At 38.8% G+C, this 21,351-nt stretch overlaps 1 protein-coding gene across 1 annotated transcript in view; it reads right to left on the bottom strand.

The window, feature by feature from the left end:
* COMMD10 (COMM domain containing 10) overlaps nt 1-21,351 on the bottom strand; it is a 117,435-nt gene that overhangs the window by 77,588 nt on the left and 18,496 nt on the right. The window contains exon 5 of the mRNA XM_005142977.3: nt 13,935-14,045. Coding sequence (XP_005143034.1) covers nt 13,935-14,045 — 111 coding nt within the window. The remainder of the gene's footprint in view (nt 1-13,934; nt 14,046-21,351) is intronic.

The following is a 21,351-nucleotide window of genomic DNA, read 5'->3' as shown; positions in this document are numbered from 1 at the left end:
GTCTACAAAGGGTGTCACAGCATTGCTACAGACACCTGTTCAATGTAAAATGCACAGCACTGATACTGTTTGACAGCACGTACTGTATATTTATTGCCTCAAGCATGACAGATGTTCACAACACAGGAGATGCCCACTTTGCACTCTTTCAATATACATACTGCTCCAGGAAACCAGATTTGGCAATTTCACTAGTTTGTGTATTGACAAAAATTTAGCAAAAGTAACAGGAAAATAAGCCCAGTGATTCTGCAAAGCAGACAGAAAATACAGAAGATTCCAATTGCTTTTAAATTCACAAACTTACTACTAGCCTACAAAGCAGCTTGGTTGGAAACTCATAATCACAGAGAGGATTACTTTTCCCTGACAGTACCATCTTGTATCAAAACTCTTGAAACAATCCATTTAAAGAACTGACAAAGGAAAAGCAAAGCACCAGAGAATCACAACAATGGTGAACACAAATGTAAAATGAATGCAAATGAGGAAGCGTGGGTTCCTTCTGTACTACTTTGAGCAGACTTAGTGAGATGCATGTCACATAAAACACTTAACTAGTTTGTAATAGTCTATGTAATACAGAGCTGCTAGCAAGGTATGAACCAACAGTGTAACTGGATATGGCTCTCCTCACCATAATGTCTTTTAAAGCCACATGAGATAAAAGGCAGGTGCAATCTGCACAGTATGTGAATTGGTCTGGCAGCTGCTCCTTGTCACCCTTTCATCCCCAGACAGCGTCTTCTGACATAAGTATTGACATGGTTAGGAAGAAAAGGCATGAATGTGTGTTGTTTAACAGGACATGTGACCGGCTTTGTATCAGAGGCAATTGGGAGTGGGGGAAATAAGACTGGGTGCAAGATGTACAGCCTCAAAGTGATTCCATAGTAAGCTGTGGGATCTGAGCCTGGCAAGATGTAAATACTCTGACACAGATCAGCTTTTCTTTTTTTGGGCTGCACAGTAAAAGTACTGTGATAGAAATCTGTAATTTCCTAATCTAAATTAAAGTTTCACACATTATGTCCTCGTGTTTTAGTATTATAAAAGAGACACTCCATTCAAATGCTTCCAACAGTTAATTTTTGGTTTCTGTGGCCAGCCCTGCTCTTGAAAGGATTACAGAGAATGTCTGAAAGGAAAATACTGACAAGCAATCACATTATGAAGAAATTATGCACACATGTGTGGAATAATTGGGAGGAATCTCCCAATTATTCAACTTCATACTGACAAGAGTACTCATGGCACCGTACAGTTAAAGCTCCTGTATACTTACTGAAACCATCCCTCTACTCTCAGACATGCATCAATGCTTCTTCTGGAAGAAGGTAAGCTGCCCCACTACGTAAATTTAAGCGATATGACCCAAGTCCTGTGCAGGTACTTGACTGGAAACCTCTACCCTTAGTCAAGTAGCCTCTCTCCCCCTTCCAGTCCAGAAGTTGAAGTTACCACTGCTGCAGTCAAGATGCCAAGGGAAAAACTAGTGCTGTTCTGAGGAGGGCTCTCTGGCTTGCTTCCTCCCAGGACTGAGACCTCTCTGTTACCTCTCTAACACATCAGTATACACTTAAGCAGCAGGAGACGGCTCACCTGAGGCTCCTCACTCCAGCAGTGTGCTGCTGACCCTCAAGCTGATGTGTTTTCCCCCACGCAAACATATTAGCTAATCAAATGCAGCTCTGCATGCCCATTCCAGAGTACATCCTCTGGTAGTGCATGTACTTTGAGGATGGTTTATTGAGGAGGACAAAACAAGTTAGGAATTAAATAAAAATAAAGAAATCTGACATTTAAAATCCAAGTTAAGGAGTAGTGAAAGTTACATTTGCTAAAATTTTCCATATTTTAGAAATTAAATACTGCAAATTATGACATTTTTAATCCATTTGGCCCAACTTCCCTTTTGCATTTCAGAAACTCAAAAAGGTAAAAATCATACTTGTTAAATGCAATTCATTTTCAGTTATTCTGTCTATTAAGACAGACATCTTACAGCATCTAAGGGCAATCAAACACATTTAAAAGCATGTAATTATACTCAGGCTTGCAATGCAATGCTTACAAGCATGCTATGGAGTTCCATAATTTCAAATATCAATTCCAGCCTGCAGAAGGCAGATATTATACACAACTTTAGTGTCAGGATTGCCTTAGAAAAATCCACTGGATTTAATGTTGAAGCTGGTCTTACTTTGTCGGGACACAAAGAATAATTATATTTTCAAGGAAATCAAATTAATATTCAGCCCAAACATGCAGAAGATAAAAAAAACTTTACAAAGATAAGAACTGGAATAACTAGATCTACTGCAACTGATGATCAAGCAAGTGATTTGATACTGTAGGAAGAAAACCAGAAAATTAGAAAATAATTAAAATGATCCTTTTGATGTGCATAAAGATGTAACTCAGCAAAATTCATTTAAGTAATGTGACAGTAAGAAAGCAAATACCCCAAATATTATGGTAATTCTACAAAATGTTCATATATATAATGTTCTTACAAAATTTGCCTAAAAAAACCTGCCCTACAGCAATACTTAAGCAACATGGGTTGAAAACAGTACATTTTACAAATCAGAAATTAGCTATAGTTCTATAATACAATTTTTTTTATGAAGATAACAATGACTTGTAACAGGTGAAGAGCAAGATCAGGGTGCCTGATGTGTTAAAATACGTCAGCCTGCACCTAGGCTTTTCAGGAGCTGCACAGAGAATCAACATAAATGAGACATTCATGGGCTGAGGGACTCCTCCATGATTCTTATACCTTCCTGTTCATCTCCCATCCTCTTAGAATATATTTCATATAATTTATCGAGCAATGTAATATTGCAGCTTCCAAGCTAATCCACCTATTTAAATTTAGAAGGTGAAAAAATACACAACTTCAGGTAAATAATAAAGGACATCTTAAAAAATTTAAGATGTCTGTGCAGGTATGCTTTTCTGTGCATTAATAGAAAGAAAATGTAATGTCGGGAAAAAGAAGGAAATAAAACTCCTGCCACTGTTCCTCAACAGCTCAAGTTCAACAAGTATCATTATTTACTCTATGAAGAAAACAGAATAAATAAGTTAATACAAATTATTAATGAACTGCTTAGGGTGGACAATAAGAACCCATTTAACTGGCATTTGTATTATAAAGTTTTTCTGTTTCTTCATGGAATTTTGCTTCTTCTGCTTACAACACAAGAGTATAATTTCCACCCATGCCTATCGGAAAGCCTGCTGAGCATTGTTTCAGTTAACAGCATGTTTAACACAAGAACAGAAGGTAGAAACTTTCTTCTGTTTTCTAGCTATCCTGCCACTGCTGCACAAGTACAATGCTGTGGTGAGAAAAATTTTACCCAACTACAGTAAGCCTGAATAACTCCCAGGAAATTATGCAGGGAAAAGGTGGAGCATTGCAGCCAGTCTAGGCAGGTATGGACATAAGACTCTCCTACAGACCTGCTCTTTAACCACCATTTCTGTTGGCTTTTTTACAAATAGCCTGTGCAAAACTTAAAGCTTTCTTTGGATGTCCCATTCTTTTTTTTTCTGGGTACCTCAAGCAAGTTATTAGCTTATCTTTCTTTGGAATGTCTCCAAAAAATGCATTTCTACAGTGCAGCTACAAAACTTAATGGGCAATTATAGGAAGTTCACAACTGCCATTAAAATGTTCTGTATATATTAGATTTTACTTTTAGCTCCCTCTCTTTTTTCTTTTCATGTTTTATTTTGCTTCTCTCTGACTAAAGAGCTTATATTCAGAGAGTTCCTCCAACACAGGACACACTGACAGAAGACAGGGCATTAATAAGAGTGCACCTGCCCCATTCCCACCCAAGAAATAAACAGCAAAGCAGGAGTGCTCCCAAGCTACTGCTGCAATAACAAGGAACAAGGCAACTGCGCTTCAGAAGTGTCAGTGCAACTGGAAAACAGGAAGTAATCATTACTGTAGAAGACAATCCTATCTCTTCCAACAAGCTCTGAAAGTATCCCTTGCATGGGAACCAGCTACCATAAAATAAAACACTGTTGGCTCTTAAAGATGTGAAGTATTTTATAGCATAAGTCTACCAACAAAACACATGGAAACTCCCGTTTTAAAATTCCACGTCTCTCATAACTTTCCTTGTTTAGAATCCCTCAAAGGAAAAATAAAGGATTAATGGATAAAACTTTTCGCAAGTCTCTCCTAGCTGCAACTGCTGAGCAGTAATGAGTTAGCATTTTTACAGATGGAAACTACAAAGCTAAAGATGGAAAACTTAGAAGCATTTTCAGTGTACTTAGAAAACATACGGACACATGTTTATAGGCAGCTCTGCAAAGCATCCCCAACACCAACGCTTTCATACAGAAAAAGTTAATCTCCTACTTTTATAAAGAACATATTCCACCTCTTCTCTGCTTGTTACCAACTGTCTGACTTAAACACTATAAAATGTTACTCACTTGATAGATCTAAAGGCGTTACGACCCTCTGAATTTTACACCTTTTAATAATCAGGAAAAATGTGGATTATGCATCTATAAATAGAAAAATTATGTATTATTAAACATCAACATTAGAAAGCTGATGACGTGGAGATCAAAGGATGAGAATAGTTTAGGTTGCAAAAGACCTTTATCAAATCCAGAAATTAATCTAGCACTGCCAAGTCCACTACTAAACCATATCACTAAGCACCACATCTACATGTCTTTTCAACACCTCCAGGGATGGTGACTCCACCACTTCGATGGGCAGCCTGTCCCAATGCTTGACAACCCTTTTGTGAAGACATTGTTCCTGATATTCAATCTAAACCTCCCCTGGTGAAACTTGAGGCCATTTCCTCTTGTCCTATTGCTTGTCACTTGGGAAAAGAGACTGATCCCCACCTCACTAAACCTCCTTTCACATAAAGAACAAAACAGCCCCCACGACCTTTCTCTTCTCTAGACTAAACACCCCCAGTTCCCTCAGCCATTCCTTATCAGACTTGTGCTGCTGAACCTTCACCAGCTTTATTGCCCTTCTTTCCATTACATGTTGTCTTCCTCTGCCTTTGCCTTCAGTTCTCAAAGGCAGCAGTCAACTTCATTTTAATCCAGCTCACATGCAGAAGTGTGGTTAATCAAGGACACACACAGCTATGCTTGCAAGACTAAGCCTTGCTGTTACAGAAAGTTCAACTTTTGTGATTTCTGCCTAATCTCACTCATTCCTTACACTACATTATCTTTCTACCTCAGTCAGAACGAAACAGACATGGAAGAGATGCCAGTTTTTAATGCATTTGTGAAAGGTTTTATTGCTTAAGTAAAAGCAGGGGGATCAGTACTGCCAAGAAGTACTGCAAAAGCACAGCAAAAGTAATAAAAAAATTGGGTTATTTTCCACTGCTGCACACAAATGAACACAACAGCTCATTTCCTAAAACACTGCATAGTTTCTGAAAGCATACAGATGCCTGAGAATTTGCAATGAATCCCACAAATCTTTCTTCTTCATCTGAAAAAAAATGAAGGATGAACCCTACAAAACCAGCTTAAGGCAAACAGGAAACAAATTTTGTAAGGAAAAAGGTGTCATACACAACTGCATTAAATGAGAAAAAACTTACCATATCTTGTGTTTTTCAAATGCCCTCAAGTTTAGCTCTGCCTCACAGTGAAATGGTTCACCAAGTTTTAACTTGAAAGTCAAGTATTTCAGCTACTTTTCTGTGCTTATTTGGATTGAGGATGGTAAAGTTACACATTAGAGACAATTCAGGTTACTCCTGTACAAAACGAAAGTTTCAGTATCAAGTGTAGGCTGAGGTTGCCCAAGGCTGCAACCAACTGTAAACTGCAACCATTTTCTTCTTCATTTCTATGACACAAAGACACATGGACAAAGCCATATGAGTGTTTCAGTGGGAGCAGAACATGTGCAGAGGTTGTAACCAGTTACAGGGTTTATAAATTCATGGTTGTAGACTGTATGCATAAATTCTGTATATGGCCAGGTGAAACCTAAGAATGCCATAAAGAGATCCTTGTAAAGAGATCCTTACTGTAAACTGGGTTAACTAAATCATGCAAGATCACAAATGGAGTCAGATAATTAACTACACCCTGAAGCAAAATTGGCAGAAGTGAGTGCACACTCCTGGAGTCACACCATCTAGCAAATGGATTCTAAGTAAAATGTCGAACTACTCACAACTTACAGGACATGGTTACATTGTCATCCATTTCTACACTGGTAAGAAAACAAAAGTCTTCCCAGCATCTTGAAAATTCTAGCTGCATCTTTGTTTCTTCCTCTGATTAAATTAATTTAATCAGAGATAATAGATACAATAGACCAAAAACAGTCTTATGCAAGAATTACTGTGCACTGCAAATCCAGAATTTCTGGCTCTCATGGTTAAGCAACAAAATTGCTGACAGCTTTCTGTAGCAATCTGACAGCCTGGAAACAAATTATGAATTTCAGTCTCATTTTTCTGAACTGTTCCACACACTGAAGATTATAGAGTCATTCTTACTACAGCTCCAACAAATATGAGGACTTTCATCAATATTCTGAAACTTCCCCTTAGGAAAGCTTCTTCTTTTCTGATCAGCAGCAGTAGTCATTAGATCTTAGTTCTCAGAACAAAACTGGTTTCATAATCTACCTTGCCAAATGCAGCAATCTTGCTTTTACACAGAAGTTTAGAAAGACCCTGAACCAGGACTGTGCTATCTGAAGCTATTTAGGCTTCCAGTTGCTTTCTCTAAATAGGAACGAAAAAAAATCTTTTCCCTCAATCTCATTCTTGCATTCATCCAAGGCCTGTCCTACTTAATTTCTGCAATTGCTAGAGACTTGCAAATCTACTTGATGAGAAGACTAAATTTGGCTCAAGGATGTACATGCAAGATAGCCTGTTTGTGTTCCGAGAAGGAAAATGGTGATGTCCTCATCAGAGCAGCAAATGGTTGAGAAGTAGCTCATAAATGTGAGAAACACTTGTTTAGTCTCTGCACCTCATCACAGTTCTTTCAGCATCATATCTTTTAACTGTCCTGTTTTTTTGAGGCCCTACAGATACAAATTACTCCTTTATCTTGAAAATCAAAAATGGTATTGAAATGCATCTCCCCAAAGCTGAGCACTAAGAGGGCAAATGAAGGGGGCACGTCATGGTAGAGATGCTCAACTCTGTCACCTTCTACCTCTTTCGAGTGGGAATACATCATTTGCATCCACTGGCTTCGGTTATGCCCCTCCCTTCTCAGAGGAAAACAAAAGGCTAAACTGAGGGAAAGGGGAAGCATCACCATATTTGCGTAAATATAATCTAAGTTCCAAGTCCTACCTGCATGCCATATAGGCTTCACAGAATCTACAGCCTGAATTGATCGACTGACATAGCCCTCCAAGAAGAAAAGCTTTGTTTCTCATCTACAATGCTTTGCTGTTAAAGATGGGGAAAGTACTCACAATGGCAAACTTAGAAAGCAGAATGGCATACTTAAAGTAAACAGAGCAAAACATCTAAGATCTAAATTTCTCCACAGTCCAGAAATGTGTAGAAAGCCTGTAAAAAGTAGGCTGGGGAGAAGGGAAGGGAAGAAAACCATACCGTTATTTTACCAAGTGAAAAATAATCATTTAAGATTTCCAGACTTCTAGTTACACTGCATAATGATGAATATGCACTGCAATCTCAGTTTCTAACACAGTCAGACCCCTTGTTTTGCTTCTGAACAAACAGTTATAGAAAAAAATTGTTTAAAATATTTCCACTGTAACATTCCCCTTTTAAAGCATCTAGAAGTTAGGGGAAATTAAGTAAAAAGAAATAAAATTCTTTTAGTATAGTAACACTTTCATTATATGTCTTTTGTCAAATGTATTACACTAGAAGGCTTAGCAAACCAGGACATTTATCAGTTACTTTTTATCATGAATTTGCAGATAAAATCCTGTAAGTAAATTCTTCAAATACATGTATTAAGAAGGAGCAAAATAAACAAAGTATTGAATTCTTACAAGGAATCTATCCATAGTATTCACACACACAAAAAAAAAGAGCTCCAACAAGAAGTCTTTAATGGTTAAGAATAAAATCATAGATTAAATAGAAAGAAAACCAAGAAAAATAATCAAAGCCTTCCATATGACAAACTGTAATTAGATAATCTAATAAAATATGTGGAATGTAGTTACAGAAAAAAAAATCAATAACAGACACAACACTGGTCATGAACAGTTTATTTATCCTAAAAATTTTCAAGAATAAACATTAGCTACAGATTATGTGTAAGAATATACAATAATAAATACATTTTATGGTAATGTGCCTTACTCGTTCTTCCTAGTGAAGAGGCATAGGAGAAACTCTTTAAGAACACACTCCTGATGTCCCTCTGCAGAAATATTTGGCACCAATGATGTTACATTTGTGAAGGCCTAAGACCTTTTCTATAGCTTATTAATCTTTTTTTATATGGCTCCTCTGGTCATAAAAAAACCAGCACAGTTTATAAAGATCTGAACTAGATGGCCTAAGGTATTACTGCTATTAACAGGGAGGAAAGAACATGAGGGTGTGTGTCTATGTGGCTAATTATTAAATAAATTACAGAAGAAAACAGATATTAAACGCACACAGCACTTTCTGGGAACAGTCTTTGTTTGCAAATCAAAATCATAATTAGCAGCACAGATTATCAAGACTGTTAATTTGTGCTCCCTCTACTGGTTAATTCACCCTATAGACACAAAAATAATAGTTTGTAAAAAAAAAATAGACTGTTGTATTGCAACTCAACGGCCCCAAAAACCTGAAACCAAATTATGTTATTAAAGAAAAGCCTCATATACAACTGATGTTTTTACACATCAATCAGTCCTAAATGTTACCTTAGCTCTCAAATGACAGAACGGAAGCAAAAAGGATCTTGCAGTTCAAAAATATGTTTCTTATGACACCAGCTTGCTTTATGTGCTTAGTTCATAGAAGTTCCACTTCCCTTAAACTTAGAAATGCAATTGAACATTTCAAATTACAAATCATTGCAAGAAGTTGCTGTTAATTGGATTTTTAATTGAAGCTCCTTATTTGTCCTTCTTATACAAAGCACTATCAGCAACTAAGTGGCACAGCAGCCTAGATCAAAAGACAACTTGGGCTGGAAGGCAGGGTTTGGCAGCCCATTTGATCCAGCCCCTGCTCACAGCAAGGCTACCTCCATGCTTCCATCTGAATAGTCAGGGACTAGTCCCTTTGACTCCTGAGTATAGCCAAGGCTGGCAACTCTGAAGTCTCTCAAGGTACCTCATTCCATACTTAATAGTCATCATCCCCCCCCCCACCATTGTGACAAACATCTCACAGCATATGCAAAGTTTGTTAGATAGAAATCAAGCATAATTCAGAGTATAAGGAAACAGCGAATTTGTAGCAAAACCCAGGAAAAAACAGTTTACCAAAAAGCATTTTTGACATTACATCATTTGACTATCATGACAAGACATCATCTGACAATCATGACAAGACAATGACAAGAAATCATTTGCAAACAGCAAATTTGTAGCAAAACCCAGGAAATAACAGTTTACCAAAAATCATGTGATCTGATAACCATTACTAATAGTCACTAGTCACTACTTCTTGGGCAATGCAAATGTCATTAGCAGCTTGGATCACCTTTAAGAAGCAAAGATCACCTTACTTTTTAAGTTTTGATGTTATAATACCTATGGAAATCTGCATTTCATCTGAAGCTTACAAAATATACTCTATAAATATTTATATAGCATATAGCAGATCCTCTGACTCTCTTCATTCCATGAAGCACAAATAACATTCACATATCCACAGGTTTTCTGATGACTTCTCCTGAAGAGATAATTTAAATACTAATTTAAAATATCAGATTCTGACAGAGAACTGTTTAAATAATCTTTAAGTGGAGTGAGGTGTAGTAAGCCTTAATGTATTAGTACAATTACTTTTAGTTAGCAAAAGTGGAAATAATGGCCATTTTTATTTACCTAGTGAAGTACTGGGTGGTTTTTTATTAATAGGCTTCGGATTTTTAGATGAGCAAGACAAACTTCAATTGTTATGTACAGATTAGAAATGTAAACACTTAACACTTCCCACTACGATCGACTTCACGATTGATTCAGAGCATTATCTCAACAAAGCAAAGAGCCAGCATGACAAAGAGCGCTACTGCCCTCTAATGAGCCAGACGTCAAAAGCTCCTCTGAAACAGCATTTCCTGCCTTTTCTCAAAAATTTCCAGTTGCTATACCCATGGATTATCAGAAAACATTTAAAAGAAAAAAAATGAATGTATAAGCTAAATTCATGACAAATTTTTGCAAAAAAGGTACACACAAATTTGGGGAGAAAAATAAAAGTATCTTGTACCTACAATTTTCAGGTAACAGTGCACAAAGAGATCATGAAGATCCAAAATACAGCACAAAAATTATGCTCCAACACTTGTCAGTATATAAGCAGATATTAACCAATCTTAAACCTATTCTATAAAAGGATGTAATCATTCAGGCAAAAAAAACTGTAGTTAACTTCACATGATACAGGGGCAAGCAATGTACAGGGGGGTAATACAGAGAAATTGTACAAGGGTGTTAAAGGAATTCCTTTATTTAAACAAAAGTATTGTCTGTCCTAAGTACCTAACAAGCCAAGGCATTGAATACTGATGAGGGGAAGAAGGAGATGCTTAGTTCTACTGATAAGGGACAAAAGCAGATGCTTAGCTCTACTGATAAGGGACAAAAGCAGATGTTTGCAGGGGAGAAGCAGACTGGGAACTGATGAAACCCTAAGGCCATGTGTGAAGATTAAAAGGTGAAAAGTTTAAGAAAAGGAAGACTCATTTACTTCATCTTGAAGACCCCTACCCACAAGAGGAAGACTCATTTACTTCATCCTGAGACCCCTGCCCATGACCAGAAGGGGCACTGCGCAGGTGCAAAGGACCTTCCAGCTCATTATAATATGAAGCGGGTATAGGTAATAAATATGTATAGGCGGATTGAGTAACCTCATGTCTATGTATACCTTAAGAGAACAAATGTAAAGGGAAAACAACCCTGAGGGGTGCATACTTTGCAGGAGCTATCCCCATGCACCTCAGCGCTGAATAAAAGCATACCTACTTTACAACTTTAACTAGTTGTGGAGTCTATCCGCGCATCACACATAAACCCAGATTTTTAAATTTTAGTGTCTGTAGTGGGAGAGCATCAGTACGTTTTTCTTAGAATCATACAGAAGCACAGAATCAGCTAGGCTGGAAAAGAGCTTTCAGATCTTTACCCCAGGACTGCCAAGACCACCACTAAACCATATCACTGAGGACCCCATCTACAAGGTTTTTGACCACTTCCAGGGATGGTGACTCCACCATTTCCATGGGCAGCTTGTTCCAATGCCTGATCAACCCCTCTGTGAGGAAATGTTTCCTAATATCCAATTTAAACCTCCCCTGGCACTGCGTGAGGCCATTACCTCTTGTCCTATTGCTTGTTACTTGGGAGAAGAGACTGATCCCCACCTCACTAAACCTCCTTTCGGGCAGTTGTAGACAGTGATAAGGTCCCTCCTGAGCCTTCTCTTCTCCAGATGAAACCCCCCCAGCTCCCTCAGCCATTCCTCATCTGACTTGTGCTCCAGACCCTACATCAGCTTCATTGCCCTTCTCTGGATCAGCTCCAGCACCAAAATGTCTCTATTGTAGTGAGGAGCCCATAGCTGAACACAGGATTCAAGGTGCAGCCTCAGCAGTCCAGTACAGGAGGATGATAACTGCCCTGGTCCTGCTGGCCACACTACTGCTGTTGGCCTTCTTGGCTGCCTGGGCGCAAGCTAATTCATGTTCAGAGGCATCAATCATCACCTCGAGGTCCTTTTCCACCGAGCAGCTTTCCAGCCACATTCCATGGGGTTGTGGCCAAAGGGCCACACTTTGCCTTGCTGACCCTCATACCACTGGCCACAGCCAATCAATCCAGCCTGTCCAGATCCCTCTGCAGAAAACTTCCTATCCTCCACCAGATCCACACTCCCACCAAAGCTGGTGTTGTCTGCAAATTTACTGAGGGTGTGCTCAATCCCCTCATCCAGATCATCAATGAAGATATTAAACAACACTGGCCCTAAAACCAAGTCCCAAGGGACACCACCAGTTGCCAAATAGATGTGATGCCATCTACCACCACTCTTTGGGCTTGGCCAGCCAGTTTCCAACCCACAAAAGAATATACCTCTCCAGGCCATGAGCAACCAATTTCTCCAGGAGAATGCTGTGGGAGGCAGTGACTTCAGTCCAACTAGACAATGTCCACAGCCTCGTCAACCAGGCGGGTCATCTTATCGTAGATTAGGTCGGTCAAGCAGGACCAATATTACATTGTTCCAAATGTCAGTTACAAGTCTATTCTAGGCTTATAATTAGAATCATAGAATAGTTAGGATTGGAAAGGACCTCAAGATCATCTAGTTCCAACCCCCCTGCCATGGGCAGGGACACCTCACACTAAACCATATCACCCAAGGCTTCATCCAACCTGGTCTTGAACACTGCCAGGGATGGAGCATTCACTACCTCCCCGGGCAACCCATTCCAGTACCTCACCACCCTAACAGGAAAGAATTTCTTCCTTATATCCAGTCTAAACCTCTGCTGTTTAAGTTTCAACACGTTACCCCTTGTCCTATCACTACAGTCCCTAGTGAATAGTCCCTATCCAGTACCCCTGTCGGCCCCCTTCAGATACTGGAAGGCTGCTATCAGGTCTCCATGCAGCCTTACTGCAACATAATTCTGATCTTGGCATCTAATTGTACACACAGAGAGAAGAAATCAAAAAAATCCACTTGCTGAATTCTTTTTGTAAAGGAAACAGACAAACTTTCTGTGTGATTTTTCCCTCATTTTTTAAACAATTGTTTTGCCACAGAATTTAATCTGTATGCAGTGCTGCCCAATGCAGCTTGGACATAAAATACTGTCTAGTTCCTGTATTTGCGTTTCAAAAATACATATTGCAGTGAATTGCTGAAAACCACACGACTATTTCAAGTCCTGGTGAGAAGTACAGACATAAGCTGTGCACTCTATTATTCTAATATCTGTCAGAAATTCCACTCACAGTAGTAAAATTACTGTGCTGCAATAAATACAATGCTAAAGCAGAATTGAGTTCTGATTTTTCCCTTCAAATCTCTTATATTGACTTGTTCATAGATAAACATTCTGACAGACACCACAGAAGCAGAAACTCCAATTTTTGTTAGCAAGATAAGGTTAAAAACAATTCATGAGTTTAATTTAAAACATGTTAGCTAAGAAAAGATATAGATCTTCTGAATAAAAAAGTATGTTCATTAGTGGGCTTTGTCACCGAAACACCACCACTCACTAAAATCCCTGAACTTAAAACTGTACCTTAAAACCTCCAAATACTGCCCTTCTGTGACCTCACATTGTATGTCATCATTCACATAAATATATCATTAGCACAGAAAGGTTGCAAGTGATTACTAATATCTTAATTGCACACATGGTAGAAAGTTGCAAGCCACTAAGCATTAGAGGTGTAAGAGGTACCAATCCCATGCTAGGTGATAAAAATAAATTAACTACAGAGTTACAGAGACCTAAAATAACCATATTCATATTTCTGCATTATATTACAGTCCAGAGTTGGTAACACAGCTGTCAGCCTACCCAGTATATATACTCTATCAGTACTTCACAATTCCAAGTGATTACCATAATTTTATAAAATACAAAAAAGAAAACACAGGCAAGGCTAACAATGAACAAGAGTTCCAACCGATCCTTCAGAACCTGGAACATAAGAGCATCACCACAACTCACTCCAACTCTGCCAGGCATGTATTTCTTACCTTTGAGTCTTCATTGTTCACTCCCAGTTCTAGCACAGCTTGAGGAGACTTCAGCTTTGCTTGCATAGACTCTGCCAGTTGAAGATTAAGCTGCCATCCAATTGTTTCAAGCTATAAAATACAAATTCAGATTACAATCAGATGGTGCAGAGCCACTCAGGTCAACTTTCAATATTGTGCATGGTCTGTGTCAGTGAACACAATGTCAGGCTCTGCAAATGTTAAGCATTTTTATGCAATGCATAGTCTGCAACTTCTCCTGGATTCCAAGACAGATTTGCTTCTCTGTTGTGCTATTTATAATTCAAACTGCCTGTGACCACCCAAAATAAAGCAACTTCATATGCTTCAGATCTGCTGGAACCAATCCACAAAACACAACTAAAACAAGGTAGTTTCCCCTTCTTGTGGAAGTTTAACAGCAAAGCTGCAGATTCAATTTTATTTCATATTTATTTTTCTTTTAGGAAAAAGTAAAAAAATACCAGTAAATGGTAAGCCAGCTAAAAATCATAATTTCTCAATCAACTCATGTGTGTTCTACCATATACAGATGTTAATGACAAAAATAATTCTGTTCTGCTTTTTAAATTGTTACTACTGAAAAGCCAAAAACCAGTTAAGCATGTCAGCAACAGAATTTTAGTAGAAAGCTACACAAAAATACATTTTAAATTGTTTTCTAATCCATTAATCTAAAATTATAATGAAACATTATCAAGCTACATCTCACGCATAAATTAAATACACAAGAACAGAGCTACAAGTCACAGAATCACAGAATTGCTAGGGTTAGAAAGGACCTCTGGAGATCATCTAGTCCAACTCTTTCGTGAAATAACCTACCAGGCCTTCTCAAATAAAGAAAAGCAGAAAGCTAAATTCTCCCCATCTGTCAAGTTAATTTGTATAAAATTCTTTTTAAATCATGTGTCTCCCCTCTGCTAGAAAAGGCTATGTCTGACTTGGTAAAAGTGAAAGTGTGCCACATCTTAGTTAATCTCTTACCAGTCAAACAGTTCAGCTAAAATCATCAACAGTATGAAGTCATCCCAGAGGCACTGTACTCTGAACAGGAGAGAAGCCAATACATGCCCTACCTCCTACAGTGACAGTAATCTCTAGATGAAAAGCTAGGAACGAAAGTGGCAAAAACATCTTCCACTGGCACAGCTCGAAGAAAATTTCCAAAATTTATTGCAGCTATGCCATTTACATTTACACATTAATGTGTTATATTGCATTTCTTTGTATAATTGCATCAGCATTAAGCCAATTATGTAAAAAACACTGAAAGCCATACAACTAAGCATACCGAAAGGAAAATTACATGTCATGACCTATCAACCGCCCCTTCGAGTCCAAGATGGTTAAGGTGTTTACCCAAGGCCAAACAAAGTTAATGTAAAGAGACAGTCTCAGGATGACTTTACATCATACAGGAATCAGACAATAGGAAGTACTTCACCACATCTGCCTGCAGTCTGTAAGCTGCTCGGCAATCAATGCCCCTATTCAGACTTCCTTCTGCAGTAAAAATAAGGAAACATATTAATCAGGTCAGTGAAAGCATGCTTACAACACTAACAGCCACAGCTAAAATACTGTAAATGTGGTCTAGCTCATTTTGTGGTAGCCATAGTTTTAGTATGCCCACAGCCAATGAACTAAGTATGCTTTAAAGGACAAGTTTCATAAATTCTAAAAGCAGATTTATTTTTAATCCTAATTCTCTGGCTTGATTTCCTCTAAATAAAAGGCCATTGCCCAAACCAAAAGTACAGCGCAGTACAAATTAGATTCTGGGGATGTGCCCAAGTCAGTCACAATAACAGACAAGTCTGCTAATCCCCTGTGCTGGTCAGTATTTCAAATCCTCTAGCAAATTACACCAGAATCACAGCTGGAAAATGTTTTTTTTTCTCTCCATGAATTTCAATAAAATCAAGTAAATAAATCACCCCTGGTTTTCTAAAGAGCACAAAGATCTTAGCATCCTGCCTTACTAGGTTTTTGATCGAGAAGTTCAGTTCATAGAATCATAGAATAGTTAGGGTTGGAAAGGACCTTTAAGGTCATCCCTTAAGGTCATCTAGTTCCAACCCCCCTGCCATGGCCAGGACACCTCACACTAAACCATGTCATCCAACACTCTGTCCAACCTGGTCTTGAACACCACCAGGGATGGAGCATTCACAGCTTCCCTGGGCAACCCATTCCAGTGCCACGCCACCCTAACAGTAAAGAACTTCCTCCTTATATCCAATCAAAATTCCCCCTGTATAAGTTTACCCCTTGTCCTGTCTCTACAGTCGCTAACAGAGAGTCCATCCCCAGCATCCCTGTAGGGCCCCTTCAGATACTTGACAGCTGCTATGAGGTCTCCATGCAGCCTTCTCTTCTGCAGGCTGAACAGCCCCAACTTTCTCAGCCTATCAAATTGATGTCTCTCCAATTTAGAGACAAGGATGTCATGTGGGACAGTGTCGAATGCTTTGCACAAGTCCAGGTAGATGACATCAACTGCTCCACCCCTGTCCATCAGTTCTGTGGCCACATCATAGAAAGCCACCAAATTGGTCAGGCAGGATTTTCCCCTACTAAAGCCATGCTGGCTGTCACCAAGCACCTTGTTGTTTTTCATGTGCCCTAGCATGCCTTCCAGGACAATCTGCTCCCAGATTTTGCCAGGCACAGAGGTGAGACTGACTGGTGTGTAATTCCCTGCATCATCCATTTTCCCCTTCTTGAAAATGGGGGTTATATTTCCCTTTTTCCAGTCATCAGGAACTTCACCTGCCTGCCATGATTTTTCAAATATGATGATGGCCAGTGGCTTTGCAACTTCATTCGCCAGCTCCTTCAGGACCCGCGGATGGATTTCATCAGGTCCCATGGACTTGTGTACGTTCAGGTTCTTAAGATGGTCTCAAACCAGATCCTGTCCTACAGTGCGCCTAAGGTCTTTATTCTCACAGTTCCTGCATCTGCCTTCCAAGACTTGAGTGGTCTGGTTAGAGCCTTTTCCAGTGAAGATGGAGGCAAATAAGTCATTGAGAAGCTCAGCCTTCCCAAATCCAGGGCAGCCAGTTCTTCCGATAGCTTCTGGAGAGGGTCCACATTGTTCCTAGTCTGTTTTTTTATTCGCTACATACCTACAGAATCCCTTCCTGTTATCTTTCACTTCCCTATCCAAGTTTAGTTCTAACTGGGCCTTAGCTTTCCTAACCTGGTCCCTAGCTTCCTGGACAACACCCCTGTATTCTTCAAAGGCCACCTGTCCTTGTTTCCACCTTTTATAAGCCTCTTTTTTCCTTTGAATTTTTCTCAGCAGCTCCTTATTCACCCAAGGAGGTCTCCTGGCCCTCCTGCTGCACTTCCTTCTAGTTGGGATGCAACACTCCTGAGCTTATAGCAGGTGATCCTTGAATATGAACCAAGAGTCTTGGGCCCCCTTGCCCTCTAGGGCTATATCCCATGGAACCTTGCTAAGCAGGTTCCTGAAGAGCCCAAAGTCTGCTCTCTTGAAGTCCAGGGCAGTGAGCTTACTGCATGCTCTTCTCACTGTTCTGAGGATCTCAAACTTGACCATCTCATGATCGCTACAACCAAGGCTGCCCTGGAGCATCACATTCCCAACCAGCCCCTCTCTGTTGGTGAGCACGAGGTCAAGCAGGGCACCTCTCCTTGTCGGCTCCTCTATTATTTGCAGAAGGAAATTGTCTTCTGCACAATCAAGGAACCTCCCCAATTGCTTGTGCCAGGCCATACCATCCCTCCAACAGGTATCAGGGTGGTTGAAGTCCTCCATGAGGACAAGGGCCTTTGGGCATGTCTGTCTATAGAGCACTTCATCCACAGACTCCTCTTGATCAGGTGGTCTGTAACAGATCCTCACAGTAATGTCCCCCACAGCTGTTCTCCCTACAGTTCAGTTCTGTTAAAGAACCCTATCAAAAGTGATAATCATCAACAGAGGATGACCCAGATGCTGACATATGGGCTAATGGCAGGAGCATCCCAAAGCAGGCATCAGGAAACAATATCATCTATTTTGACAAAACACCTACTCACTAAGGTCATGGAAACGGTGAGCAAGCTCTGGAATATGACGGCTCTTCATATCACAGTCACTAAGGTTCAAGCCCTACACTTCTCAATTTAGAAATCACTTTCTCTCAGTTACTTAAACAGTTTATTGTAGTAACACAGAAATCAAGCCTTAATCAGGTTAGTAGCTTATCCAGAGTTATAAAACAATGACTCTAGAGACAAGAACAATATCCCAGGAAGCCTGGATTTTAAAGATTTTCCTAAAGCTCCCAGTGTACTGTCCATAGCATAAAAAACAAACCATCCAAAGCAAAGAAATTCAAATTTATGCCTTCTATTTCACTTTCAATACACATCTGTCCAGGAATATTGTAGAAGGCTCAAAACAAATACTATATATGTGGCAGCATAGCGGTCTGAGTTTATAGCTGAACAGCTGCCATAACTCTGTTTTTATACTGCTTTACCTTAAAATGAGTTTATTTTCTGTATAATTCATGCGTTGTTTCTATTTTAAATATAGCTGTATGAGAACAAGTTTTGATTAACAATGAGCATGCTTCCAAAGGCTTCAAAATGGTCTATTTGTTTTCTTGAAAGAAAAATGTATCACGTATTTTGTGTTTAGCTAAATGACATTCAATATCCTGAAATACCAATTACCTTTATAGAGTGGTGACATGCTTCTACACAGCATTTGTGTCAAGGCATAGCATTTGGTAACCATGAAGTGGTACATATTTTAGAGCCTACTTTTTCTGAAATTAAAGGACTAAAAATATTTTTACTTCTAATATAAAACTTGATACAGAAAAAAAATGTTGGAAGAGAGCATATGGTGCCAGAATCTGCAATATATTACCTGAAAAGCATTTACTGGGGAGGCGGAACGTATTCCTCCATAGCTAGCATGAAAATAAAGCCATGGTTTTCGTTACTGTCTTCGCTTCTTTTTTACAATTTCTTACCAGTAGCTTAGAAATGTGCAAACTACCTTGCCACTACAATAATAAACATTTCTGAAAACGTACTGTAACTTAATGCTGTACATTGTCACTAGTATCTCTGGCATTTACTAAACCTCAGGGTTACTTTTGGAAAACAGGTACAAGAAAGGAAAGGAATAACATAAATTCTAAACAAAACCAGTATCAAGCACATACAAAAATCCTTCAGATATGCTCCCTGAACCCTATGGCAAATGATTTAGAGCAACAAAATATGAGGAAGCTTTCAACAACCCTAGTAATCCTCAGTTCCCATGTCCATTTTGTTCCACTCAGGCTTCTGAAGAGAATACCATGATAGCTGGGAGTAATAGGCATGCAAGAACCAACACACTTCTCCGTTCCAGCACTCACTCAATACTTAGCACCATAGAAAAGGTAAGGTGTTATACCTACTAAATCATTCCTGTATCCCCTACATAGTGCTTCCCAGTGACCATCCATGCTTGTCCCAGGGGCAGATACATGCTAGAGAGTTGCCATACCCCCTAATTTGACAGGATCTGGCTCTATCCGTAGGTCACTAACACCTTTACAGGTATAATAAATACATGATCTCTGGTCTGTGATATCCACAGTCGTTCTCCTCCAGTGTAAAACAGGTGTTTCCAGCTCATGCCCACTGTCCTGTCCACCAGACTGTTTTCTATACTAAATAGTAGATAAGTAGTAGAGCATAATATTTTATGTATTAGGATAAGATGGATCTGCAATTTAACATAACTGTCCTAAAATGTTTGGATCAAAGTCCCCCTCTGCAAGAAGCCTATGTACACTAAATGTCAAGTCAGCTTTCACAACAGCTTATCTAATACAAGCTTCAAGCATGATCTCCAACCAAATAAAGAATTTCACATAGCCAAAATTAGCTTCCACCATTTCTCTCATCACTTACAGCCCACTATGGTTTTACATTCTGTCGTCTCTCTTCACATATTTTCACCATAGCTTCTTACTTTCACTTTTGACTGTCCACAAACATTACTACGAATTACATCAAATTGAGAAGAAATTTAACAAATCAGATAAACATGGCAAGTTTCTCTATTATTGTCAAAAAAAGTTTTCTCCGTCAACTATGTAAAGGTATTTATCTTACAGTCTTCAACAAGAAATCAAATACCTGTTCTTTGGCAAAGGAATTCAGGCTAAAAAAAAAAAAAGAAATCAAGGAGAAAACAATCACCTTAGCTATACAAGAATCAGTGTCTCAGACTCAAAAACTGAGAACTACAATTTGAAAGTGAAAGCAGTGGGGATGTCCAGAACAGACATGTTGAGAGGCTCCAACCCAAACAAAACCAGAGCCAAAGTGACTGAGAAACTCAAGCTGGGGGAAAAAAAAAAAAAAAAAATATATATATATATATATATATATAATATATATATATATATATATATATATATATACACAGGGACCTTAAATCAAGAAAATAAGTGAGAATACTGTAAAAAAAAAAGGGGGGGGGGGGAGGGGAACTCAAAAGAGGAAACAGAATTTCAGAAAATACATCATCACCTCAAATGTCTTCCCAATTCTTCCAATTTCAGCCTTTTGAAACTTCTGGAGCACAGTTCAGTATTTTTAAGTAAGGAGATGGAAAGTCAGTACTGAAGCAGGGAAAGAGGAGCTTTTTTATTTTGTACTTATGTGTACCTGTCTCTACAACCATAAAAACTGGAAGCTTGTTTTAATTTTAAAGGGAAAACCGTAATTTTCATACAAATGACCCACTCCTAGAAGGTGAAGCTTTCAGAAGGCTATCTTAATATCATAAATGCATCATTACAGGAACTATGGGAAATTAGTACTGCTGCCCTCAGAACTCACTGAGTGTGGCACAAACAGCTCATTTCTTACCACAATGCAAACAGGATGCGAGGCATCACACAAACCACTATTTGTCACCTATGGGTAATTCATGATTCGGCATCTGTATTTCCCTTAGAAAATGTTGTAAACATTTCAGTAAAGAAAGCACTGCATCTGCAAGAATTACAGTATGGATATACTGCCCAGACACACAAAATAACCACAACTGAGGTTTCTGTAAGTGCCAGACATTCAGGCAGGCATGAAATAGCTGATCGTATTACAGCTCAAATTTAACATATTAAGATCTAATTATTTCATTTAGATACTTGCACTCCATTCTCTTGCAAGATTTTTGTTTTCAGAACACCTAGCTTTCCCTAAATAGAATATTATATACTTCATTTCTGTGTAATACTAAAACACAAAATCCAGTCTTCAGTTAATGAGAGATTACACTATATTCAGAACACATACACGATTTGGAACATGCAGGTAAATGCAATTAATCAGAACTGTAGGTTAAATATAATTTAACAAGGCA

The sequence above is a fragment of the Melopsittacus undulatus genome, chromosome Z, assembly GCF_012275295.1.
Source record: "Melopsittacus undulatus isolate bMelUnd1 chromosome Z, bMelUnd1.mat.Z, whole genome shotgun sequence".
Classification (NCBI taxonomy): Eukaryota; Metazoa; Chordata; class Aves; order Psittaciformes; family Psittaculidae; genus Melopsittacus; species Melopsittacus undulatus.
Note: the sequence above shows the minus strand (reverse complement) of the source record. Positions and strands in the feature narration are given on the sequence as shown.